Source organism: Megascapheus bottae, chromosome 15 (assembly GCF_031878675.1).
Source record: "Megascapheus bottae isolate mThoBot1 chromosome 15, mThoBot2.hap1, whole genome shotgun sequence".
Taxonomy (NCBI): Eukaryota; Metazoa; Chordata; class Mammalia; order Rodentia; family Geomyidae; genus Megascapheus; species Megascapheus bottae.
This window is the reverse complement of record NC_143523.1, coordinates 43,255,486-43,280,721: the sequence shown is the minus strand read 5'-3', so window position 1 is coordinate 43,280,721 and position 25,236 is coordinate 43,255,486. Positions and strand designations below refer to the sequence as shown.

General features: G+C 51.2%; 1 protein-coding gene across 1 annotated transcript in view; it reads right to left on the bottom strand.

Moving 5' to 3' along the window:
- The window catches only part of LOC150054232 (uncharacterized), a 73,322-nt gene that overhangs the window by 18,668 nt on the left and 29,418 nt on the right, over nucleotides 1-25,236 (bottom strand). The window contains exons 16-31 of the mRNA XM_090346470.1: nucleotides 17,036-17,080; nucleotides 16,199-16,231; nucleotides 15,512-15,538; nucleotides 13,841-13,894; nucleotides 12,947-13,033; nucleotides 11,716-11,769; nucleotides 9,823-9,867; nucleotides 9,421-9,489; nucleotides 8,907-8,930; nucleotides 7,334-7,396; nucleotides 6,683-6,727; nucleotides 6,249-6,401; nucleotides 4,591-4,635; nucleotides 2,683-2,724; nucleotides 1,625-1,651; nucleotides 726-806 (exon numbers count right to left, since the gene is read on the bottom strand). Of these exons, the coding sequence (XP_090202596.1) occupies nucleotides 726-806; nucleotides 1,625-1,651; nucleotides 2,683-2,724; nucleotides 4,591-4,635; nucleotides 6,249-6,401; nucleotides 6,683-6,727; nucleotides 7,334-7,396; nucleotides 8,907-8,930; nucleotides 9,421-9,489; nucleotides 9,823-9,867; nucleotides 11,716-11,769; nucleotides 12,947-13,033; nucleotides 13,841-13,894; nucleotides 15,512-15,538; nucleotides 16,199-16,231; nucleotides 17,036-17,080 (894 nt within the window). The remainder of the gene's footprint in view (nucleotides 1-725; nucleotides 807-1,624; nucleotides 1,652-2,682; nucleotides 2,725-4,590; nucleotides 4,636-6,248; nucleotides 6,402-6,682; nucleotides 6,728-7,333; nucleotides 7,397-8,906; nucleotides 8,931-9,420; nucleotides 9,490-9,822; nucleotides 9,868-11,715; nucleotides 11,770-12,946; nucleotides 13,034-13,840; nucleotides 13,895-15,511; nucleotides 15,539-16,198; nucleotides 16,232-17,035; nucleotides 17,081-25,236) is intronic.

Here is a 25,236-nt window from a genome sequence, read left to right as displayed (position 1 = left end):
CTGCAAGGCAGGGATGAGCTGCCTCTGGCCTCGGCTCACCAACTTCATATGTGAATTCAAATGGCCAACAGTCACATGGTGAGTTAGTCTCTTCTAGCCCTTGAATATGAAACTGAAAGAGCACTGGCCTCAGGAGGGAGACCGGTGAAGAGGTCCCTGGAGCTTGGGGCAAAGGGGAGTGTCCAGCTCTACCCCTACTTGTGGATAAGGAGATGCCTCCTGAGCAGCCCTTTAGGGCTGACATCAGTCCCTGAGGAGTCCCAGGTGGGAGAGGCTTAATCTGCTGGGACCACAGGATCCTGCTTTTTACATGCTTCATCCCTGTGGCGTGTGCTCAAGAGGAGAGAGCTTGGATTCTCTTCGGGAAATAAGGGGAGATAGAGAATGTCCTGTTCCATGGCTCCTGATCCCTCGAATCACTCCAATTAGGCCCCAGCAGGTCCTGAGGCTGACTTCAGGTGCTCTGTCCCTCCACCCGAGTGTACTGGAAAAAGAGGTCTTAGCTTCACATTCTCCGGTACTAAGACCAGGCTTGGCCAGGATGGCCTCAAGGAGCCTGAGCACCTTTGGTCCTACCTAGGTGGGAGAGGAAGTCTACCTGATGCTTTGCAGTGCTAGGATCATTAGACCAGTGTTTCCCAGCTGCATCTTCCCTCCTCCTTGCCCTGCATCCCTGGCCTGTCAGAGCCCCACACAGCTCCGTAAGGTGGCTGTGAGGTACTCACCGGTAATCCCAGAGGCCCTCGGTCTCCTTTTTCTCCCTGGGCACCCTTCTCTCCTTTTGCTCCATCTAGGCCTGCTTCTCCCTGGACAAAAGGGAGAGAGGAGATCTCAGAAGGGGTTTGGCCCAGACAACTCACTCTGGTGTCCTAGGATAGTGGAGATGGGGCGGGGGTGAGGGTGAGGGGCACAGGACAAGATGGGATGGAACTAGAGGGGAGACTTGAGGGGCTAGGCCAGGGTTGGCAGTGTGGGGACCTCACTAGCTCCTGAGTCAATAGTCTGTCTCAGTTAACATTTTTTCTGGTACTCTGAAGATGAGGGAAAAGGAGATTGAGGTGGGGACAACAGATGGGAAGTCACATAGGTGGTCATTTGGGACCCTGCAGGATCTGCTGGCAAATGCTTAAGCTGCAAGCTCACAATCTAGTTAGGAAAGGAAATGTCCCCAAAGTTTACTGAAGGATGCCAGAGCAGGGAACAAAGGCCACCATCATAGCAGCCCTTTTTACTTGCTAGCAAGACTTTGGAAGAGATTGGGAGAGCCCTAGCTCTCTCAATGGGAGACCATACTAGGTCATTGGCTCTCATCTAGACTTCAGGGTGGTAAAGGGTCTGAGACAGTGAGATGGGAAAAAGGTTTCATCCTCTCCTGAGACTTTAACCTATCATCTGATGGGGTACATGGATAGATGATATCTTGTTTCTTAAGCATACTGCATGTCAGTGCTAGAAGATAAAGGGGTGGTAGGCCCTGGTAGCACTATAATGGCTGGAGTGTCACATGGTGCTATTTGGAGAGCGGGATAAGCTAACCCGCCTGGAGCACTGTCCTCCTTTTCTGATCTGGTTAATATGCCCTGCCCCCTCCCTTGCCAGCCCCTGGCACACGAGCTGTTCTCACCTTTGGTCCGGGAACACCTTGGAGGCCCTGCATTTGGAACCAAAACAAGGTAGATTAGAATTATATTTCCAGCTCACTTTCATGTCTACAGCTTGGGTTCCTGAAGGGCCGGAGCTTGGGGTACAATGTGCTGTGGGAGCCCTGTCCAGCCACGGGCCGATAGAAAACCTCTCTGTGGTCCCCATGACTGGCTCCAAATCTCATGAAGGGAAGACTGAGGAAACCACAGAATTTAAACACAAAGACATATGCAGAGAATAATCTGGTACATAGAAAGTTTCAATAAATGTTGGTTATCCTCACTATTGCTACTTCAACTTCTATCAGTGACAATGGGAGATACCCAGGGCCGATCAGGGAGAGGCAGATACCAGCATCGGTTGCTCGGGGTGTGTGAAGACCTCTAGTTGAGATGCAAAGGGGTCTTGGGGTCATAGTCATAAAAAGCCACCCCAAGGAACTAGTGTCAATACATTACTGTACATTACTGTGTGTGTGTGTGTGTGTGTGTGTGTGTGTGTGTTGGTACTGAGGCTTGAACTCAGCTTTGTGTTGTCACTCTACCCATATCTCTGCCTCTGGCTTTTGGGTGGTTAATTGGAGCTAAGAGTCTCAAACACTTTTCTGCCAGGGGTGGCTTTCCACTGTGGTCTCCGGATCTTAGCCTCCTGGGTAGCTAGGATTATCGATGTGAGCTACTAGCACCCCAGCAAACACATCACTTCTATTTCAATCCAGCTTTCTTGCTGGTGGGGTAGTAGAAAGGAGGAAGAGGAGGAGCAGGTATCTGATGTCAATAGATTGAGTAACTATCATTGGAAAGACCAGCTCCGGACTGCCAGGCCACTGTGCAGTTTCCATCCCAACAACACAGAGGCTCTGTGTTTTCTGTGGGAGGGAAGAGGAGCAGGGAAAGTCCAGGGATGAGGAAATCCTTTCTTGGGGAGGAGGTGACAGTGGCCTAAGGTTGGAGTTAAACCCAGTGACCATCAATGGGGAGGAGACATGAGGGGCTTGAGCACAGGGGACTGAAGTGTCAATGAGTTTTCCAAACTTACCGGAGGTCCAGGAGGCCCCTCTGGCCCTGGTGGCCCAGGAACCTAGAGGCCAAAGAGAATTCCTGTTATGCTTTTGCAGTCTCCTCTCCTGACACAGACCAGTGTTCAGCTGGGATTGCAAGACCACAGGAGAACTGCGGATGGAAAGCAGCCCAGCAACCCCTACCCTGCCTCCACCCTCTCCACCCTGCTTAGCCCAACGCAGAAACTCAACTCATTATAATCCACTGGCCTGCGCAATGCTGGACAATAAAACAAAACAAACAACAACAAAGACATTGGCAGGAAATAACCCTAGAATATCGATTCTTCTGGATATTTCTGGAAAAAACAACCACAATTAAAAAAGACAAACCGGGGGCTGGGAGTTTGGCTTAGTGGTTAAAGTGCTTGCCTAGCATGCACGAAGACCTGGTTCGATTCCTCAGCACCCTACATACATAGAAAAAGCCAGAAGTGGTGCTGTGGCTTAAGTGGTAGAATGCTAGCCTTGAGAAAGCCCAAGGACAATGCTCAGGCCCTGAGCTCAAGCCACAGGACTGGCAAAAAAAAAAAAAAAAAAAGACAAACAGGCTATCAAGTAATACTAGATACATGCCATCCTTGTGCAGGCTCATGATTTCTTGGAGGGGAATAAGAACTTTCCCATAGGGTGGGTGGGCCATGGATCTTCAGTTTATCCCAGTCCCTATCACTTCCCATTATCTTTAACTAAGGCCTTCTATCTGTCAGGTCCTGGTAGGCATTTGGGTTTGAGACCCTTGGCTTAGGGTTGCTCAGCTGGACCATCTGGACTGGCAAGAAGGCTGAGATGTCACTGAGGAATGTTTTTCAAGTCCTTCTACTCCTGCCTATAGCAGACAAGACAGAAGGAATTCTGACCCTTGAGGACAGATTCCATCAGACTGGATGGGGCAGACCAAGAATCCAGCTACTTTGTTCTCTTACAGAGATGGTTGGTGCCTTATATAGTCTGTCTCTGATGCACAGATTTTTTATTGTTGTTGTTGGTTTTTTGTTTTTTTTTTTTTGGTCTATGGTGCCTGCTCCTTTCGGAGCTTCCAAATATGCCTGTTGCCATTCATCTCCTGCACAGCCCCTTCCCACTTGACTCCCCATTCTGCCACCTCTCCTTTTCCCTCCTCTGCCATGTTTCTCAAAGTATCATGCCTCTGGGCTGGGAGCTTGGACTAGTGGTAGAATGCTTTCCTAACTTGCAGGAAGACCTGGGTTCGATTCCTCAGTACCATACACATAGAAAAAGCCAGAAGTGCTGTGGCTCAAATGGTAGTGGTCTAGCCTTGAGAAAGCCCAAGGAAAGTGCTCAGGCTCTGAGCTCAAACCCCAGGACTGACCAAAAGAGAGAGAGAGAGAGAGAGAGAGAGAGAGAGAGAGAGAGAGAGAGAGAGAGAGAGAGAGAGAGAGAGAGAGAGAGAGAGGTCCATCCTCATTAATAGTCAAAAAACAATATGACTACAAGAAAAGATTTTTAAAGAAAGAATCATGCCTCTTTTTGGAAAGCCTCCCTCCCACACTTTGTGACAAACTCCCACAAAGACATCCCTACTGCTTGAGTGGCGTATATCCTGGGATGCTCATCTGGATCCCTGAGTGGCAGCTGAGGGATGGTTGGTTATTTTCCCATGTCCAGGCTGAAGCAGCAGAAGAGAGCATGTGCCAGCTCTCCGTGAACATTCATGCTTAAACACGAGAGTGTAGACAGCCAGGGGACTCAGCACCCAATATTTGCCAATATTTGCTCTGAAAGCTTCCTGCCTTCCCCAGGTCAGGTGCTGCCTTTCATTCTAGGCATAGAGATGCTGTGCAATCCTAGAGAACTGTTGTTTCTGACGAGTTCCTTGACAAATGATCGCTTGTGACCTAACAGGAAGAGTAGCTGCGACCTACCTCTGCTCCAGGATCGCCCTTCTTCCCAGCTTCTCCTTTCTCTCCCTGTGGACACAAACCACCAGAGCATAAGGGTCAGCGCCTAGGAGCCCGGACACAGGTCTACTCTCACATCTGGGGCTAGGCTGTTCCAGGCACAGGCATAGACATATTATCGAGGCTACGCAGGTAGCCAGCCTGCAGAACAGGGGCCTGTGGGCAGGCACTGTGGCCCCCATCTTCAGGGATCTGAGTGTTAGCAGTGGGAGGAGGGGCCAGTGCGTGGTAGGATTTCTGCAGTGGACAGAGCATGGTGCACCTGTGACTTGTTTCTGCCAATGACATGTGGCAAAGGTGGTGGCTGTTTCTCTCACTGAGCTTGGTTACAGATCATCACATATATGTGCTACATGTGTGAAAACATACAACATAGGCTAAGATCACACATCTCTCTCTCACACACATAGATGCACCCATGCATGCATGCACACACACACGTTAGTCTGTCTTGCTGGCTGACCTCTTGATCACAAGTTTGTAAGACCTTGGATTGACATCTAAATCTATATGCCTGGCCTACTGACCCACAAGAAGCATGTATGATAACGGATGCGTGTTGTTTTAGGCTGGTAAGTCTGTGGTGACTGTAGGAAATGCGTGGTTCCAGGGTGCAGAGCGTCTGAGCGGGGAGGAAGGCTGAGGCTTCCCCACACACCTAGCAGCTGCTTACATCTTGGAGTGGCCGTGTGGGGAGAGCGCCTGTCTGAACTGGCTGACAGTACTGGGTTACCCAAGGGCCTGGCTGACCTCTGAGGCTCTACTTCCGGGGATGGGGGAGGGGTAGGATTCCAAATCTCAGAGTCCAGCACTGTTGAACTCGGTGGCATTGTGTTGTGATCTGAGAAGACTTGATCCCTGTGTGCACCAAGCATAGTCACTGCAATCCAGAGGCCCACAGGCCAGGAGGTGGGTAGGTTAGTGTATCCTGTTACAGGGCTGCTCTAGGTTGGTGGCCTCAGTGAAGGCCCTAGCTCCTGTGTCCTCAGCTTCCTGCGGACACCCTCAACACCCAGTCCTCTCGCCTTACTGTAAATCCCGGAAGCCCAATCGGGCCTGGCAATCCTGTCGCTCCGGGCCTCCCTTGGTCACCTGGTTCTCCTTTCTCCCCAGTTGGGCCGTCTAGACCCTACAGACCGACAAAGATCTCTGTTAGTGAAGCCCAGGGTATCCTGTGGAGCATCTGGGATCATCGGTACCACGCACGGGCCTGGCTCCCTTCCTCTAAGGGTGAATTGTACAGGAGGGTGCCCATTTCACAGATGGAAACCACTGAGGCCCAGGGAAGGCTTCCAGGTCAAGTCAGTGGCCCAGCTGAACCAGGCCAACACCCTTCTTTTATGCATGCAGCCTCTCCAGGTGTTGGGGTTCTAAAAAGGTAGTTTTCACTTCTGACTAGCCCTTTCCAGATATCCACAGGGGTGCCCAGCGAAGGAGTCCTTAGCCCCACTTCAGGTATGAGGAAAGTGAGGCTTGTGGGGCTCAGGAATGCTCCCAAGGGCAGAGACAGGTGAGGACAGAACAGGACTGAGAACCCTCGAGCTATGGGGGTAACTGAGTGAGTCCCTGACTCCGGGAGCCGCTGGACGCATGCAGAGCTAGGATGTGGCCCTGCCACTCACCGGTGAGCCTGCTTGTCCCGTCTCCCCTTTCTCTCCCTTCTCCCCAGGGTTCCCTGGGTGTCCAGTTTCTCCCTTCATTCCTGGAGGTCCATCCTTTCCTGGGGGTCCTTGGGGACCTGCAGGACCCAGGTCTCCTGGCTTGCCTCGAGGTCCCTTTACAAAACATGAATAGTGCTTCTTAGTCATGGGGGAAGGGGTGGGGAAGTGGAGAGGGCTAGAGGGCAAAAAAGATGTGGGGGGGGGGAGGATTTCACGTGATTGCTTAGTGAGGAGAACTCTCTGGGCTGGCTCTGCCCTTCCTCCTGGGGCCAGCAGCACAGAAACCCCCTCCACTCCCCTTCCTTCTCCATGGGGCTCTCTACTCCAGAGCCTTCCTGCTGGGCCCTCAGGGCAGGACATTTTTCAGAGGTCCAGCTAGAGAAGCCTCTTCTTACCTTTTCCCCATCGTGTCCTGGAGGGCCTGGCAGTCCAATCTCCCCCTGCAGCCAGAACAACTAAAAGTGACCCTCACAGCAGATAACAGTATTCTTTCTTTTTCCTTCCTTCCTTCCGTCCTTCCTTCCTTCCTTCCTTCCTTCCCTCTTTCCTCTCATTTTCAGAGTGCTTCTCTGGGGCCAGGCAGCACTCTGTAAGCATTTCCACCTAGCTCAGACATTTAATTCTCAGGCATTCTAGTCTCACTGCAGTCCTGGGATAAACATTTATTGACTTTTTTTTGGGGGGGGGCAGTATGGTAGTTACTAGAGTTTGAACTCAGAGTCTTATGGTAGGCAGGCAGCTAGACACTCAACTAGTTGAACTATACCCCTATCCCTTTCTGCTTTTTACGTGGAATCACGCCTGAGTCAACCTAGATAGTAACCCTCTTATTCATGCTTCCTCTGTGGATGGAGCCCAGGGCTAGGGAGAAAGACTGGTAGGTATGGGTAACAGGGTCCATGGGCCATGGAAGTATGGCCAGAGTATGGGGGACCCTGGGGAGATGACAGGGTCACAGATGAGAGGTGGCCCTGGGGTGACATGCTCAGGGACACAGCATCCTGGCAGGCTTTCCGCTTCCCTCCTCAGGTCAAGGCAAGTTTTACCTTCTGGCCTGGGCTTCCTGGAGCTCCAGGTGGGCCGATTTGCCCCGGAAGGCCAGGAGGACCCTAGGAAAGAAAGGAAAGGCATATGGAGCAGTACACAAGGATGGCCTGGCATACAGAGGGCCATACCGCTGTTTTCAAACATTTCCCCAATAGTACAAATGTTTTTATCTTTCCAAACAAATTACACAGGGAACCTCAAAACACAGCCATGTAAGTTATTGACTGTAGGTGGGTTGGAGTGGGGTGGGCTGAGAGCCACAGCCAACACCTTCTCTCTTCTCTCCTCAGCCTGCAGGGAGATAAACCTGACCTTCCCAGACAATGACTAATGTCTCCAGGAGAAAACCTGAATGTTCACCAACAAGTGAAGGCATGGAATGTTCCAATAATGGCATACATACTACTAGGTGGAGAAAAGAGCCAAGCAACCACAGGGACAAATGTCACACACATCATACTGTGCAAAGAAGCTAGACACAGGTACACTGTGTGGGCCCATTGCTTTACACTAGAAAAGACACATCTGAGCTACAGATCTGAGACAGGCCAGGTAGGATTAATGACGCAGTTCACAGTGTTTAGCAGTTACTGGTGTGCATGGGATATATAATTGTGAAAATCATCAAATTCTGTACTTAAAATGTGTGTGTGTGTGTGTGTGTGTGTGTGTGTGTGTGTGTGTGTAGGGGGAAATTGCAGTTTGAACTCAGGGCCTTGTGTTTGCTCTGCTGAAGCTCTACCATTTGAGCCACGCCTCCAGCCCTGCTATTTTGCTGGTTATTTTGGGGACAGAGTCTCATATCCTTTTTTGTTTTTTGGCCTGGGCTGGCCTTGAGTCTCAATCCTTCAGATCTTGGTTTCCTTGAATGGGTTATTAGCATGAGCCATTGGCACACAGCTAAAATTGATTATAAAAGAAGAAAACAGTTGTCATTTCTCCCATATCATTTCATATAGTAGTCTAGGATACTTATTTAATTCCAGAACAATGTCTGAGATACAGATAGTATGCCAGCTCTCTGTGCTTAGCCACAGAAAGTGTTAAATGAACTGAGATTTCTACACTCTCAGGGCTATGGGCATACCTCCTCTCTCCTTTATGGAAGCTGGACTTGGTGGTTGATTTAAATACAAATATTTCCTAGGAGCTTGTGGCCAGAGGCACATGTGCAGAACCAAGCATGGAACCCTAGGGTTTCCAAGTGCAGAACATCAGATTGGTTTTAGAGAAGGGGCCAGACAAAAAGAAAGAACCCCTCCCTCACCATACATAACTGTAAGCAGAGTCTAGAATTACAATATCCACTGTACCACAGCTGGATCGATGAAGAGCTATCAGTGCCCAGACATGACCTATATTATGATGGCTGCATTGAGACACTTCAGTACTGCTCTGCCACGCTCAGTTCACCCTCTGCTCAGAATGGCCTAGAAGTTCAGCTTGTGCTTTGTGGAGGTGAGAGTTCCCATCTTTACTCTCAGACTGTGCTCTCTGTGCCCAACCCTGCACCCTGGTACCTCCCCCACACCAACTGGAAGTGAGGAGTGAGGGAAGAAGGAGGAGACTCACCATCAAGGCCAACGTTCGTATCTCCTGGAAAACAGCACCATATAGTTAGAGGAAGAATGAATCTGGGGCTATGGGGAAGGTCTACTCAGTCCCGTCATGGCCCCTTGAAGCAGAGCATAGAGCTTCCTGGCTCCTAGCGCCTGACATACCCTCCCAGATGCTGTATGCTGGGCATCTCCGAAGGCCAGTGCTGCTATGGCTGTCCACAGTGAACATAGACAGGCACGATAATGGACATCTCTGTCAACTTGACTGGACTGCAGAGTATCTAAGAGATGAGTAAGGCGCCCCTCTCTGGGGATCAGAGGACTGTAGAGCAGGTGGTGGGGTGCCTGGGTTCTTCTAATAGGGTTTTTAGTTGCCCGTAACCCACCACGGTGGAAAACCAGGGAGCAACATTTTTTTTTCCTGGAGGTTCAGCAGAATGGCTTGGCCACAGGGCCAAGAGTTGCCACATTGAAGGTCAGGACTGAGGCCCGCCAGATCCCCAGCCGCTGGACTAGAGCCCACTCACCTGAAGAGCCTCATTGATATTTTCATTGTAATCCACCATCTCTCCTTTCCCAGGTTCTCCCTTAGAGCCCTAGAAGGCAGATGAGATCTCAATGAGGGCTAGGAGTAGGAGAAGCCTGTGGCTTGCAGGCTGCACTTGCTGCCCCTGCCTGCAAAGCAGGGCACCCCAGAGCAGCTGCACCTGTCAGGACTCCAGACATTCTCAGTGGATGCTCAGGGTTCCAGAACAAGTGAGCAGCTGGGATTAGACAGGCTTGCTCACCTGAGCCACTGGGATGAAGACAGGCTTGGACAAGGCTAAGTAAAATCACTGGAAGGCTGGCCTTGGAGGCCTCTTTCCTGTCCTTCCTCTCCCTCCCTTTTAAGACCCCAGCTGCTTCATGTTATGACTGCAGAAACATACCTTTGGGCCAGCCGGTCCCTGTTCTCCAGCTGCTCCTGGCTGCCCCTGTTGTGGGAAGGAAATGTGCTGATAAAGCTAGGTATGAGAGAATCTGATGTCCCCAGACGGGCCATATGTTTGGCACTGTTAGACAAAATTGGACTTGGCCAGAAAACCACACAGACATCCAGGCACAAAGAACAAATGAAAGGGTTATTGCCAACAAAGGGGCTGGCAAGACCCCTTCTCACAAGAGAGAAGAGCTGGCTATTGTCTGTGGTGACCTACAGATGCTAGCAGGGGCTAGGAGGTGGGGACCCAGTTATGGATGTGTGAGCCAGGGACTTTCTCATGGTGGGTAAAAATTAATGGATGCTGCCCACGTGGCAGATAAGGGGTCTTGTAGGCTTCTTACAACCTGAAGGTTGTAGCTTCCCCAAAGGAGTGCCATCACACCCTGAAGGGGGGGGAGGTGGAGTTGATTATTTACTGTCTTTACCCTAGTGTGGCCTAGGAGAAGAGCATACTAAGCATACTAATCAAGTAAGCAAACTAGAGGAGGTTTACTGGGTCAATAGGGACTATGGAAGGGCCAGTTTAGCTTAGATCTACAGGACATAGATTTCCCTGTGCATGGCAGTGCCCAAGTCCTGACCCTTCAGGGGGTCCAAACCCCTGCAACGCTTCTCTCTGAGTCCTCTCAGTCCATAGTGAGATTCCTCCTGCTCTGTTAGGTGTGAGTGACTCCCCTTTGTCTCATCTCTCCCTAGGCCTCCATGTCACACACCTCCTTAGGCACAGAGACCCAGCCCTTGCTTCTTTTGCTTTCCATTCTGCATGGAGAGAAAGGACTCAGTTCCCTTTTGCTCCTTGTCTGGTTCTCAGTAATTGCCACAGAAGGATCATATGGGGTTTTGGGGGCTAGGGAAAGGCTGAGCTTCCAGATAAAACATGAGGAGGCATGCTGACAACCCCGGGCAGGGTAAGACCTGGGGTGAGGGGAGGGGGACGGGAGGGTGAGGGGAGGCTGGTGCTTATTGGAGGCAGGACTAAGAGATGGAGAACAAATCAGTGATGTTAACTATGAAAAACAAATCCTACATCTAGTTCCCTCTGGGGGGTAATGTTAGTATTGAAGACAAAAGAAACACACACACACACACACACACACACACACACACACGCTCCCCCCCAAAACAAGAAAGTAAAAGATGGTGGCACCAATGGCTTATACTTGTAATCCTAGCTACTCAGGAAGCTGAGATCTGAAGATGGAGGTTTGAAGCCAACATGAGACTCATCCCCAATTAAACACACACATTCAACAATAACAACAATAAAACCCAAGCTGGAAGTGGAGCTGTGGTTCAAGTGGTAGAGCACGAGTCTTGAGTGAAAATGCAAAGGGACAACATCAAGGCCTGAGCCCCAGGACCAGCATACACACACACACACACACAGAGTAAAGTAAGAGACAAAGAAAGAAAGAACGCTTTGGTGTAACTCAGCTCTAATGATTGTGTCTGCTACAGCATTGCCCCATGGAGTCCCTGATCTTCCTGGACTTCCCACCACCTCACAGGTGCCATGCACCTATGGGTGCCATGCAGCCCTTTGTAGGGAGTAGTAGGAGGGAAGGGAGAGCCCTGCCTGCACAGATGGCTTGGCAAGCTACCAGAGGTCAGGACTTAGCATTAGTCCCGGCCTAAGTAGCACCTCCCTGGGCTGGCTTTTGTATAAGTGACTTCATTTCAGTGGACAGCTCTCTGAGGCCCAAGTCCACCAGGAAACCCTGATGCTAGGACTCATGTGCCCTGGGGTACAGGCCTGGGATCCAGTCTAGGGATGGTCAGTGTGTGAGCTGGGATTTGAACTCTCAAACGATCCCCATCCTGTAGCTCTGGGCTTTTGTACCTTGTCTCCTTGTCGCCCCGGGGGCCCAGCCTGCCCATCCACACCAGCTTCTCCCTGGGAAGAAGAGAAGTGAATTGAGGACAGCTAGAACTGCTGCTAGAGGAACAGGAGATGGTCTTGTCACGCATGCTCTGGGTGGGGACGATGGTCTCTCTCCCATTCTGCTGGTTTCTTCCAAGCCTCCCGCCCAGCAGAGTCTAAAAGCCCTGTGGGCCCGGTCCAGATTGCTCCTCTTTCTGCATGTCTCTCTTCTGCATCCAGTCCTTCCCCTTTGGAGTTCTGGGTGTTGACTACTTACTATTCAGCTGCCTTCCAGGCCCAGTGTGTGGTATCTGAATGGACTGGGTTGCCACCAGACTTCTTTTTTCGGGGGTGGGGGGAGGTGGCTTGCACACTTGGGACAATACCTTATTGGGTCTTGCTTGGGTGACAGAGGGGTGTGCAAAGGCCCTGGGTATCTGGGGAGGGAGCTCTAGGACTCTCAGGATGGGAGAAGCAGGGAGAGGTAGGTGGGAGAAGGCTGCTTCAAACATTGCCTATTAGGCATTTTGTTTGTCATTTCCTTTTACCTGTGAGGCCTACACTGTACCCCTGTGGCTTGTGGGTCTTAGGTCAGCTCCTCTGTAGCCCTACTGCCCAGGCTGGGCCTGGTCTAGCAGGCTCTTGTTAAACACTGATGCAGTGAATGAGAGCATTTGCTCACAATGTGGAGACTAAGTCATACTTGGAGCTAAGAGAGACCCTTCTCATCCCTGCACCGCAGAAACCAACACAGCAACCCAGGAGCTGCACAAGAGCATCAGCTCTGGGAAGTCCGTGTCTCACCACGGCAGTTTCCAGTAAAAGGAGAAGGCGGGCAGTCTACCGTCAGCTGCCCCATCGCTGCCACCCCCAAGTGTGTCTGCATCAGGTGGGCTTAGCTGATCACTGATCTGCAAGCCTAGCCAAAGCCACGGTGAGGGGCATCCTGGTTGTGCTAAGGTCCAGCATCTCTCAGTCTCTGACTCCAGTCCATCTTGGCCCTCTGAATCATCAGGGAAGTCCATCTGCCTGGGGAGGTGTGGCTTCTGGAAGCAGGAGCCTGGGTCACATGATCTTTCCAGAACCCACTGGGTGAAACCACGTGTGTGGAACAGAAGGCTATGGAAAGCCAGCGGTCCAGTACTGAGAGTGTCCGAGAGGCACATAGGCATGTATCTCTCTTGTTTCTACTGATCCCTGGAAGACATACCTTTGGCCCCGGGGGCCCGGGGCGTCCTGGGGGGCCAGGCTCCCCTCTGCTTCCTCCAATGGAGTTGCCAGCATCACCTTTCTCTCCCTGAGGGTAGAAGGCAGAATTTTTTTTAAATATTATTTTATTTTCTGTCTGAACTCAGAACTCAAACTCAGTACCTGACACTTAGATTCGTTGGCTGGTGCTCTACCCACTGAGCCAAGCTTCTGATCCCAGGAGGATCTGGTTGACTGCTGGCTTGCTGCCTGTGCCTCTCATAGCCCAGAGGCTGGGGAAAGAGGCAGCCTCCCTTCCCTGCCCATGGTCTTCTGGGTTCCCCACACCCTGCTCAGGCCTGGCCTGGCTGTGGCACTGAGGAGAGCGCGACCCTGGTGATGTGCAGGGATAGGTATATAGCTGAGCACTGTCTGTGAGTGGGTTGGCGAAGTTTGCAGTGTGACATGCATGTTGGTGGCTGAGTGATATTGAGCAGTGCAGAGCAATGAGAAGCCTTGCTTGCTCCTCTGCTATGGCCTCGGTGGGAAGCCCCAGGGCCATCCATGGGGGTGGGGGGAAAGAGTCTGTGTTAGGCTGCTCTCCAGATTTAGTCAATCTCAAGTCTTTTTAAAGAGACTCAAGAAAAGACGACTTAACATGTACTACATTTCAAAGCCTTGAGGGTTTAGGGCAGGTTTTTAGAACATATATTAAAAAATCCAGTCAGGCCAAGGTTACTCTGTTCTTTGAACTGGGACATTTTTTTTTGGGGGGGGACCAGTCAGGGTCTGTCTTCTAACACCCTTCCCCTAGCCTGACTCTGCTTTAGGCACCCTCCCTCAGCTAAGAGAGGGGCATCTACAATGTCTGGACCCTGAGGCTGAGAAGCCTCTAAGCAGATTTGTCCACACATACCTTCTGTCCCAGGAGCCCAGAGAGTCCAGGTGGGCCAGAAGCCCCCTTCTCACCCTGCAGGAAGAGGCGGAGAGAGCAGGGTTAGGGTCTGCTTCTCCATGAAGCCTGTCAGCACACCAGCCTCCTCCCCCCCAGCTCAGTGCCTGGCTTTCCTTGTCCCTGACTAGCTGACCTTCTTTATGGCACAACTTTCTCTGGAACCTCTACCTCGACTGGTGCTTCCATGGGCCACTTTCCACTTGTGACAGCCACATCACTGTTCTGTCCACCATGGCCTTAGCCTTCACAGGATGGCACAGGTGTCTCTACACAGTTCTGGGGCTCAAGTCTGAGCTAGGTATGCCACATGGTGGGGTCTGCTGAAGGTCTCTTCCTTAGCGTTTAGATGGCTGCCTTCTCACTGTGTCCTCATATAGAAGAGAGATCTGTCTTCCTTTGTTGATACAGCCACTAGTCCTGTTGGAGTGAGGCCCCATTCTTGTGACCTCACTTTAGTTACCCCCCTAAAAGTCTTCTGCTATAGTCATCTTGGGGGTTAGGGCTTCAGTGAGTTCAGTCTATAGCAGTGTCAGCTGCCAAGGTCAGGAACACATCTTAAATGTACCCACCGTGGTCTCTGGTGGGTAAGAGAAGCTCCTGCCTCCATGGAACTGAAGAATGCAGTTCTCACATGGGATCCAAAGGACACGTGGGCCATAACTTGGTCATTGTACCACCCAGCCTTGGGTACAGACTGGATGGTACAAAAGCCTGTGGGCTACCCATGGGGTTGAGAAGAGTGAGAAAAAGCCCAGAGTTGGGAGAAAGGGAGAGCCCCACTGTCGGCCTATGCAGGCTGCTTCTGGACATCCTGAGACAGGTGGATAAAGGGCCACCAATGCTAGACCTGCCTCCAAGCATCCTCAAGGAGCAAGGATGAGGAGGGGCTCCCCCTTGATGGGGATTTTCCTGGCAGCGAGTAGCTCCTAATCTTCTAGGAAGCTTGCTTCCTTGAGCAGTCTCTGCAGCTCTGGGGGCTGCCAACATGCCTATCTTCCGAGAGCCTGGTATCCAGAGCAGCCATGAGGTGGGGATGGGGGCCAGCGAGGCCAGGCTGAGCTCATACACTCAAATAATGGTCTGTCGCTTCTTTCCTAGTAAACTGGGGGCCCCTATTCCATTCTGCTTCTGGATGTCCCTTTGAGGTTAACAGGAAATCACTGATAAGATTGTGGGGGGGGGAGATAAGGGCCAGCAGAGACCAGAGTTCCTAGAACACTGTCCCTTTAAGCACCTCCTCCTAAGCAAAGGGTGCTCTGGTCAAAAATATTTTGCAAAGGCTGCATAAGATATTGCCTTTTTAGGAGATCTAAATGCATACTGAGTCTATTAAATGTTCTGTGAAGGCCTGCAGCAAAGACACATATGTGTTTTAATGCCAATATTTCTCCAGCTTACTTGCCTATGAAAATTGTTTTTTTTTTTTTTCCATTTTACAGTGGTTACTGTGCTAGACATGAAAGGACTCAGTGTTGGCGCAGGGGACAGTAAGTCACCGGATGCAGGCCAGGATTCAGGCAGGTGTGTTCCTTTCTTTGCTCAGCCAGTCCTCACCAGCCTCTAAGGGCCAAGCATGGACCAGCAGCCCCCCGGCCTCCCTGGACAGCCCAGGGACCCCCTCTACATCAGTACCTTGGCTCCTGGGGTTCCTGGCTCGCCCTGTGAGGGGAAAGAAAGGAGATCAGTGAGGAGATGAGAGAGAATGACCCACGAGCCTGGGCCCACTTTGACGTGGCTGATCCACACCCCTCTGCTCAGCAGAAACCACCAGGCAAAGGAGGCCTCTGGGCTGCTGGCCCTCAGAAGCTCCTCTGCCCCTTGGTGGGAGCACGGCAGGTGGGAACCAGGTGGGCAATCCCAGAGGAAGGAGGGGAAGGAGGAATGGGCATGTGGCGCCCCTGGGAAGTAGACCCATAAAGATGAACACTGACCACTTGTTCTGCCAGGAGCCTCCGTCCATCTGCTTGCTTAGAGTGGGGGTTCAGTAGAAAGATGGCTGCCCTCCTCCCTAGAGCTTTGGAAGCCAGTGGCTGCCAGCTTCTGGAGTGCACAGGGAAGTGCAGGCTTTCCTTACTGGCAAGCTAGCTGGGCCTTTTCTGAGACAGGTAAACCTTTGTTCCTTGTGAGACTGAACACATCTGTCTCAGGTCACACATTTGGCATACGTGTTGCCTTTAAGAACAATGTTTCCTACTTCCCAGCTTCTCCTTAGCACAGCAGCCACTCTCTCTGGCCTCTGTCCCACCACCCCTCCCTGTCAGCTTGGGTAGCCCACCCTCTAGGCTGCCCCTAATGTGTGAAATCACAGCGTCCACTAACCTTCATGCCAGTCACAGCGATCCCAGGCGCCCCCTGGTGGACAAAGAAAAGAAGCGTGAAGACTTATGGCAGTCTAGGCAGTCTAGCCTGGGGTGGGGAGTGGAGGTGAGGGGTATGGAGTGTGAAGAGTGGTTCTGTTGGCTGGGAGTCAGCAGAATTTGGTGGAGAGAGGGAAGGCCCTGAGTTGGGCAATGGCAGAGTGCAGGCACAACCCCCCAGCTGCTAGATCTCCAGGTTCCACTGGGAGACACAGAGGAGCTCACAGGCCCATAGATAGATAAAGGACAATCCTGGGGCAGAGCGGGATTCACTAGACACAGAATCAGGAGGAGGAGAAGACTGGGGAGTACAATCTAGAGCCCTAGGAAGGGGTGCTCCCCAGGAGACAAGTGAAAAGGCCTGGTTTGATGAGTACTGTGGACCCTGAATGTGGAATGGGGTTACCTCTCTCTCTGGATCTCTGCCATTATGGGTTAAGTGTTTGGGGAGAGATCCCCACTTTTCTATCAGCCCAAAGCTATATACTTGGAGGTGACTACGCTGCCTAAAGTGTCACTGAGTAAATCCCAGGTGAAGGTGATTTTTGAAGGGCCCCACATTCCCTATTTGGGTCTCTGACTATCGCCAGAAGGCGTTTTAATGATCCAGAGACCCCAGGAGGAGGCCTGTGCACATTGGGGGGCTCCTGAGGAGACATGGCTCAGGACCACACGTGAGCCCTGCTCTGACCCTGCCTGGAAAGACAGGCAAGTATGGGGCGTAAGGGAGGAAGTGGGAGAGGGATGGGCCCTGGGGAGGAATCTTAGGGATTTTGTGAGGGTGCGGAAGGGAAGGTACCTTGGTTCCATGTTTGCCTGGCATCCCTGGCATGCCTCGCTCTCCCTGGAGGAAAAAAAATAAGACATGATGAAATTCAGGTCCATGGCTTGTACACAGGTGAAGCGGGAGCTCCTGGGCTGGAAGCGTGCGCGGTTATTCAGTGCTCTGTGAGCTCTGATGATCCTGTCAAGGCCTCTGCCACATGGGTTACTCCCTGTCATATCAATCTGCAGGAAGAGCCAAGCCACAGTTCCAGAGGTAGAGAGAAAAAAAGAGGGGTGGGGGACAGACAGACAGACAGAGACCCAACCAGTGGAAAGTGATCTAGTCAGGTGGGTAATTTTCTTAAGATCGACCACCATTTGGTGGCCATTCTGGGTCTGGAGCTCACTGTAGAGCAGGACCAGACAAGGACAGTCCACGGGGCTGCTTTCTCTCTCCAGCCCTGCTCATGACATTGTGGTCTTGCTTTACTCCATTAATTTTATTGGCAGGGCCACCCAGGACCTTCCCCCCCACCTGTCTTCATCTGAGCATGCTTCTCCTTCTAGCTCCTCCTGCATATAACTTCTAAGGGCCTGTGATCCTGGGTCTATGGCTGCCCATTGCTCTGCCTGCCTTTCAGCAAGCCATGGCCTTTCTAGGTGTCATAAGTTTTGCTCTGGCTTCTCAGCACTGTCCCTCTTTACCTTCAACCCCTTGGTCTCCCACCCCCCAAATGCCAGATCTATGGGAGGGAGGTAAGACCAAAAAGAAGGACAGGACACACACAGAGATGGAGAGGACAGCTATAAATGAGGCCAGAAGCAGAAGAGCCAAGATGGTAACAAGCCAGATGAAGGAGGATGGAGAGCGGTTGACTTCCACACTGAACCCTGCATGATACAAGTCTGAGGCTGCCACAGGCCCTTGCCCAGTGACAGGTGACAGCTGCTAGCCTCCAGCAGTTTCTTCCATCTGAAAGTTTGTTCCTACCGGTGGGAAGCACACAGCCCTGAAAGACCCTGTTCTTGGCATCACCAAAGGCTGAAAGGTCTCAGCTTTTCAAATGTCTACTCTTCCCTTCCCTGACATTTTACAGAAGGTCCAGGTCCTTTCTTCTGGCCAAAGCCATACAGCTTCTTTCTTCTTCCTTCATGCTGTGTCCTTCCCAACACACGGGCTGAATTATAAAGTCCAATTTCTATAGCACTGATTGCAGAAAAAGCAACCAGGCTCCTGGACCTGGTATTCTGATGCCTGCCTCTTTCCTGATCTCCCCACCTGGATCTGGATGTACTGCCCACTTTTCATGACTCTGCTTTCTGCTAGTTCAACGCAGAGCCCTATTCATTATCTAGGGCTCTGGTTCCATGCCATCCTTCTATGATGTCCTTTGCCGTGCTCATGGCTCAGTGCTGGGTCTTGCACAGGCAGGGTCACATCTGCCTGCCATAGACACTGAATCACCTTTATCATCCTTGGGCTCTGTTTCTGAATTCTGCAGAAGGCCGGAGGTTTTTAGCTCCAGAGGCCCATAGCCTTCTTCCCCTCTGACCTACCAGTGACCCTCAGATGGGGTGATAAAGCAGGAAGTAACCACAAAAGAAGGTGCCTGAGTCTGTCCTGGCTCTTAAGTTTCCTCAAGTGGCAAGATTCTCTGCTGCCCTGTCTCTGGTGCTTCCAGCTTTCTGTGCCACACATTCCCTCTAGCTGGGAGTAGACGGTCTTCCTGGCTCTCAGGTTGTAAACAGTGGTTAGAGAGGTAGAGGATGACTGCCAGGGATGTGCAGAATAGGCTTTGGAATATCAGTTTTGATGTCTGCCCAAATCCAGGTACTCATTTCTCTTGGCTGTTCCTTAGCAGATATCCTGATTTTTCCATCCACCTCCATCAGACTAGCTCCGTAGGCTGAAATAGGGAGGAGCCCCTCTCTACTGAGGCCTGAAGTCTGTGAACCTCGAAGGATCTGGTCTTCATGCACTGATCTGCTCTGCTGCCAGCAGAGGGCGCAACAGGATCTGACATGAAATCCGCCATTGCAAGTATTTCCAAGGCCTTTTGAAGGAAAGGATGGACAACTAAGAGTATTCCCTCCACACACACCCCCCCCATCACACTTTTCCTAGGAAGACGAGGACTTCTGCTACCATTACATCTGGCCCTACTAGGCTGACTCAGCCTGGAGTTTTTCAGAGAGAATCCTCCCGTGAAAGATGGGGAGGAAGTCTTACTGTTTTGAGGACTCCAGTTTGACCTGCTACTTCTTCTCCTTTCCCTAGGTCTCTCTCTCTGGAAGGGAGCTGGGCTAAGTGTCTGTGTGACTATTCTTAAGCCACTTTCTCTTTCGGGGGCATAGTGAGATTCAATAAACCTGATCCCCCATCCCTGGTCCTTGCTCCCCCCGTGGCCCTCAGGCCTAAAGCTGGAGAGGTGACATTGGTCTATTGACAGCTCGAAGAAAAGATGGGGAGGGCATCTTAGCTATGGTTAAAAATTCAGTTCTAGGAGTGTCTTAGCAGGCTCTGCCTTCTCATCCTGCCAACAGAGGAAAGCCTCAGGAAGCTTCAACAGAGGAAAAGCCCAGCAGCTAAAGACTGGAATCTGGTGGTACTCGGAAGAAATTTCAGAGTGAAGTGCTGTTGTAAGACCAAGTCTCCGGGTGCTGTTGTGAGGGTCTTTAGGCTAATTGGAGTTGTCTTCAGTTCACCTTGGTCTGAGATTATCGGGGCACAGCTTGCACTCAAGGGAAGCAAGGCTCTAGGACAGAGAGAGCCTTCCTTGCTAGGGAAGCTGACCCCCGCCCTTTCCATCCCCTCTGGATCAATCTCTTAGTTCTGCACATGACCCTGCCTCCCTTGATGCCTATCTCAGAACCCCCCTCTCCCTCATGCATGTACTGGGCAGGAAGTAGGGGCGCCTGGCTGATCCCACCCCACAGCTCACTCTATTCTCATTAGTTTCACTGCTCCCGGCTCCAGTCTGCAAGCTTGCCCTGCCTGACCTTTAGCCTGGGAAGGCTGGTTTCTCTTAGATGCAGAATCTTGCTTCCTGGACTATGGGTGAGGTGTGAGGGCCTATAAACATGCACCAGGATGCTGGGCTCTGTGGCCAAGACCTGTTTGTAGGAGACAGTGATGGCCCTGGGTGGCCACTGATGAAGAAAGACTCTTCATCAGCCTTGCTTCTGTTCCTGGAGCCATGCCATGTGGCATGTCTTTGTGACATGCAGTTTTCTTTTCTACTATCCTTCTTAAGTTTTTTGTTTCCAAGACATAGGTTAGGAATTGTGCTTCCTTTAGACTCACTGGCTTGTTTTCAGAGATCTATCTGGTGCTCACCATCTGACCAAGTCTCCGGGTCCTGATTTCTTTCTCCCTGGACCTCCCAGTGGAGACCTCAGAGGCACCCAGAGGCTTCCCTAGGAGCCCTTACCTCTCATGTAGACCATCCTGCACTGAGAGATGGCCCAGGCAGCTAGCCATCCCCGTGGAGGTTGCTTCTCACCTCTAAGACAAGAAATAAGGCCTAGTTGTGGACTGCTGCTAAGGAGGAGGCTAAGGAGAAGGGGATTGAGCACAGGTGGGTAGCCAGGGTTTGCCTTGAATGACCTTGAAGATCTGTCCCAAGCTGTGACTTAGGAGTTGTCATTCAGGAGCCCCCTGGGATCCCTGCACCTGGGCAATCCCTGCAGCAATATGAAATCATAGAACTCTATTCTGCACAACTTCCAGGTGGGAAGGCCCATCCTTCACAGAGATGACAGCATGGAGCCTGCCTCAGTGTTCTGGCCCTGTGGGAGTGGCCTCTTAATTGGTGATTTACTGTTTGTTGAACAAGCTGGACAGAGAGTTGGCAAGAAGACAGTCCAGAGGGAGACCAGGGCTTCAGGGCAGCTCCCCAGCCAAACAAAGGTCAGGCAGGGCTGGAGAGATGAATGGATCCCCCTAACTGCAGGCTATCTGGGTGGGTGGGGGGGCCCTGGGCAGGAGGCCATGCACATAGTCTTTGTTCTCTGCGGGGAGGGGAAGGCCAGTCTTGAGGGTGGGAGATGGAGGGCAGGGCACAGCAAAGACCTAAATCAGGGCCCTGACCTGGGCTGGAAAAGCTGAGCCAGGGTGGGGATGGGCATGCCTTTCTGTCAGTGAAGAGATCCCAGGACACCCTTCCAGGAAAATGCCCATTCAGTTCCTGCGTCCCCACCAAGCTTCCTGTTCTCAGAGTGAGGACCGAACCACAGAAATCCCAGGTCCTCCGGTAATTAGGACAGGCAGGAAGTGATTCAGGGAATTACCAGGGTCTAGCTGCCCCATTCAAGGCCTCGGCTTTGGAAGGGCTGCTAGCTTGTAATCTCAATTGGAGATCGGTTGATCTTGTAGTTAGTTCTAAAAGAAAAAGTCAACTCTAATTAATCTGAGGACGTTGGAGGGCAAAAGAAGCAGGGCTCAGGGAGCATAGGGTGGGGGCTAGAGTCCTGTCAGCCCCCTCCAGGCCTCAGATCTGGGCCTATGCTTTAATTTAAATGGCTTGAATGTCTCTTCTGGGATTTCCTGGCTTGGATAGCAAACGCTGTCCCCCCGCCCCTCCCCCACCCTATTTGCCAGGCTCCCCTCTGGGCCCAGAACTGGCTTCCCACTGGCATCCTGGAGTCGTTCAGGCCCTCTGGGGATGTTTAGAGAGTTTAGTGATTGCAGTGGGGGTTGAGAGACCCCCACTTAGTAATGTTGTAAGTCAGGGACCAGTGCAGTTCCTTGGGGGAATCATTTCACAAACCTAGTGACCACAGGCAAAGCATCTTGCTTTCCAGTCCTTCCATGAAACCAGCACCATGCCCAGTCCTGCTTTCTGCCTTAGGCCCTGAGGATGCGAGCTACCAGAAGGCTGGAGACTCTGGGTGAGCCTGAGCCTGGCCGCAACTTTTTCTGCACAGGGACAACAGCTCAGCTCCTACCTGCTTCCTTCTAGGGCAGGTGAAGAGGGGCAAGCTGGCTGCCAACCACATGACTCCTGGGCCCAAAAGACATGGGGAGGGAAGTCATTCCCAGCAGGGCTTTGGAGTATACAAGACTCATGGTGGACTGAGGGAAGCCTTTATGAGCTTCTCTTTGCTCAGCTGTAACTTGGGACAAGAGTAAACCCTGCTAACCATGGCTGTTACAGAAGGGACAAATAGATGCCTGGGAGAGCCTGGTACCCAGCCTGGATGTAGAAGAGGCTTAGAAAGTAAAATGAAGCCCTCCACATGTGTGGGTCTCTGCCATGACGTCTTTAAGCAAAGGACTGAGAGAGACCTACCGAGTCTCCTGCACTGGGTGATTCTCTGTGGAGACTGTCCTGGAGGATTAAGGACAGTTACTACAGCTCAGGCACTAGACTCTTGCTCCCTCCACCACCACTATCCCCTCCTCCTCCTCCTCCTCCTCCTCCTCCTCCTCCTCCTCCTCCTCCTGCTTTTCCTTCTCTTCCTCACCCTCTGGTTTGATACTATAATCCTCAGCCTGCAGGAGCTGTATAACTACAGCAGTGTGTGTTTCTCACCAACATGGCTGTCAGATGCAGCCCACTGTGGAGACAAGCAGCGATGCACTTAGAGATAAGCTTCTGTCCGGTTTTGTGACCCCACCAGCCTGACAATACTCATCAATCCTCTTGAAAGAGAGCCAAGCTCATAATGTTTTAAACACACTTTGCATCTTGCAACATATTTAAAGTCGATCCATGCCATAAATTTGGATCAAATAGGTACCACATGGGCCCACAACAATACTTGCAGTGTCTTGGCAGGAGGCTGGTCCTGAGCATGCGGGGTTTGGTGGGGGGAGGGTGTATGAGGTTGCTGGCCACACTGGGCTTTGATCTCTAGGAGCTGGCTGGCCTTTGAGATGAAGCCAGGCCCAGTCCAGCTGGCAGGGGATTCAGTGGACAGAACTAATCATTAGCAAACTACACTGGCTGAGAAGTTAAATTCTATCCGATGCTGCGAGAGAGACTCTCTTCACATGCATCCCATCCAGTCTTGGGGACAGAGCAAATAAAGCCCATCTGGAGGGGCCATCTGCTACGGGGTCCCCCTCACACTCTGACCACAAGGGGCAGCCACGTGGCCTCTGGCTCAGCTCAGTATTTTCGCCCACTGGTGGCCACTTCTTGGAGTGGGAGCGAAGCCATCTTCTCAACATCTGTGCCCAAACTCAGTACAAGTTAGAGTGCCTTATTCCAGACAGAGGAGGAGGAGAAAGAGGAGGAAGAGGAGGAGGGGGAAGAGAGAGAGAGAGAATGAGAGGGGGGGCAAGGGAGGACTGAGGGGAAAAGGGAGGGAGAAAGTGCAGAAGGATGACATCATATGATATAACTTCTAATATCAGCCTTGTTAAACAACTGTGCAGCCTGGGCAAAGTATTAATGTCTCTGAGCTTCTCATCTGTCCAGTAGGGATGATGAGCCCTGACCACTGGCCATAGTAAGAACGTCAGGGAGCATGGGCTAGTGGTAGAGTGCTTGCCTAGCATGCACAAAGCCCTGAGTTCAATTCCTTGGTACCACACTCACAGAAAAAGCTAGAAGTGGCACTGTAGCTCAAGTTGTAGAGCTCTAGCCTTTAGAAAGCCCAAGGACAATGCTTAGGCCCTGAGTTCAAGTCCCAGGAGTGGCAAAAAAAAGAGAAAGAACAGAATGAGATAGGTAAGATAAAGGCATGAAATATGCCTGCTCTTATCTTGGGGCATCAAAGGCAAGCAATGACTCCACATCAGAATTGTGAAAAGCCAAAGTTCTGCCTGGACCTGGGGTCCAAGACACTCACTATGCCATGGAGCTGGGCAGTGGGAACAGCTGGTATTCTGCTGCTCACCATCAGTCCCTGGTGGATTAGGAGGCCTTGGGGAGCTGTGATAAGACAGGGGCTTCAGCCCATGAGGATGAGATAGGGTGAGGTGCTGCAGGTATTGATATCACCTACAGGCCCAGGGGCTGGTGTAGGGGTGGAGTGGGGTGTAGGGGGGCCTTGCAGGGACCCAGAGAGGCAGTGCAGGAGGAGCAGGGCCTCATCCCTCGAGATGCCTGGAGGATGGGGAACAAGGGCCAAGAATTGGGGTTTGGAATTCAAGGCCCCACAGGAGCCAAATCCCTAGTCTCCCAGCTTTTGCACTTCTTTAGTGATTTTTGGGGGGAGAGGAATGTGTGTGTGTGTGTGGATTTTTTTTTTTTGGCCTGAGATGGGCATCAGACTGAGCTCTTCCTATCTAGGCCCCTCTATCTTTTTAAAAAAAATTTTTATTGTAATTAATAGGAGGGTTACATGATATTTGCCAGATAGAAGGTACATTAATTCACATATATTGATACCCTTTCACATGTCTTGGTCCCCATTACCCTCTCCTCCACCCCCCCCGTCTTGGTTTTCCCCCCTTCCCTATCCAATTTCAAAATAACCAAATACAAATATATCCAATATATCAGATAACAAAGTGAGATACTATAACAATATGAGATAACCAAGGGACAGCAAAAGAGATGAGAGATAACATAGTACATTAAGGCAACAATCATTCATTATATGGCATTTGTTTCAATATCCTGGAGGACTTTTCAATTAGCTTCATACTATATGGCCTTATGTATCAAGGTTTTGCTCTATTGCAGATCTCTGCTAGTAGAGCCCAAGGTTTCTACTGATTATGACAAATGAGGGAAACCATTGAGCCTAAGTTCCTTTGAGTCTGGCTTACTTCACTTAATATGATTTTTTCTAAGACTTTCCATTTCCTAACAAATGGGGCGATGTCATTTTTTCTGACAGCAGCATAGAATTCCATTGTGTACAAATACCACAACTTGTTGATCCACTCATCAACTGAGGGACATCTAGGCTGGTTCCATATCTTTGCTATGGTGAATAGTGCTGCAATGAACATTGCAGTGGATTTAGTATGTCCTTGTTTCTGGATGGTTGGGTAAATGCCAAGTAGTGGAATTGCTGGGTCACAGGGGAGTTCTATGTTTAGCCTTTTGAGGCACTGCCACACTGCTTTCCATAGTGCCACACTGCACTCCCACCAACAGTGTAGTTGTGATCCCTCCTGGCCACATCCCCTCCAGCATCTGTTGTTATTTGTTTTCCTGATCATGTAGGCCCCTCTATCTTTATAGTTGTGCTCATAGGTAAGCAGCTCCATACCCAGGTTGCTGGTTGAGATGAGATCTGTTAACTTTTTACCCAGTCTAGCCTCCTGTCTCTGCC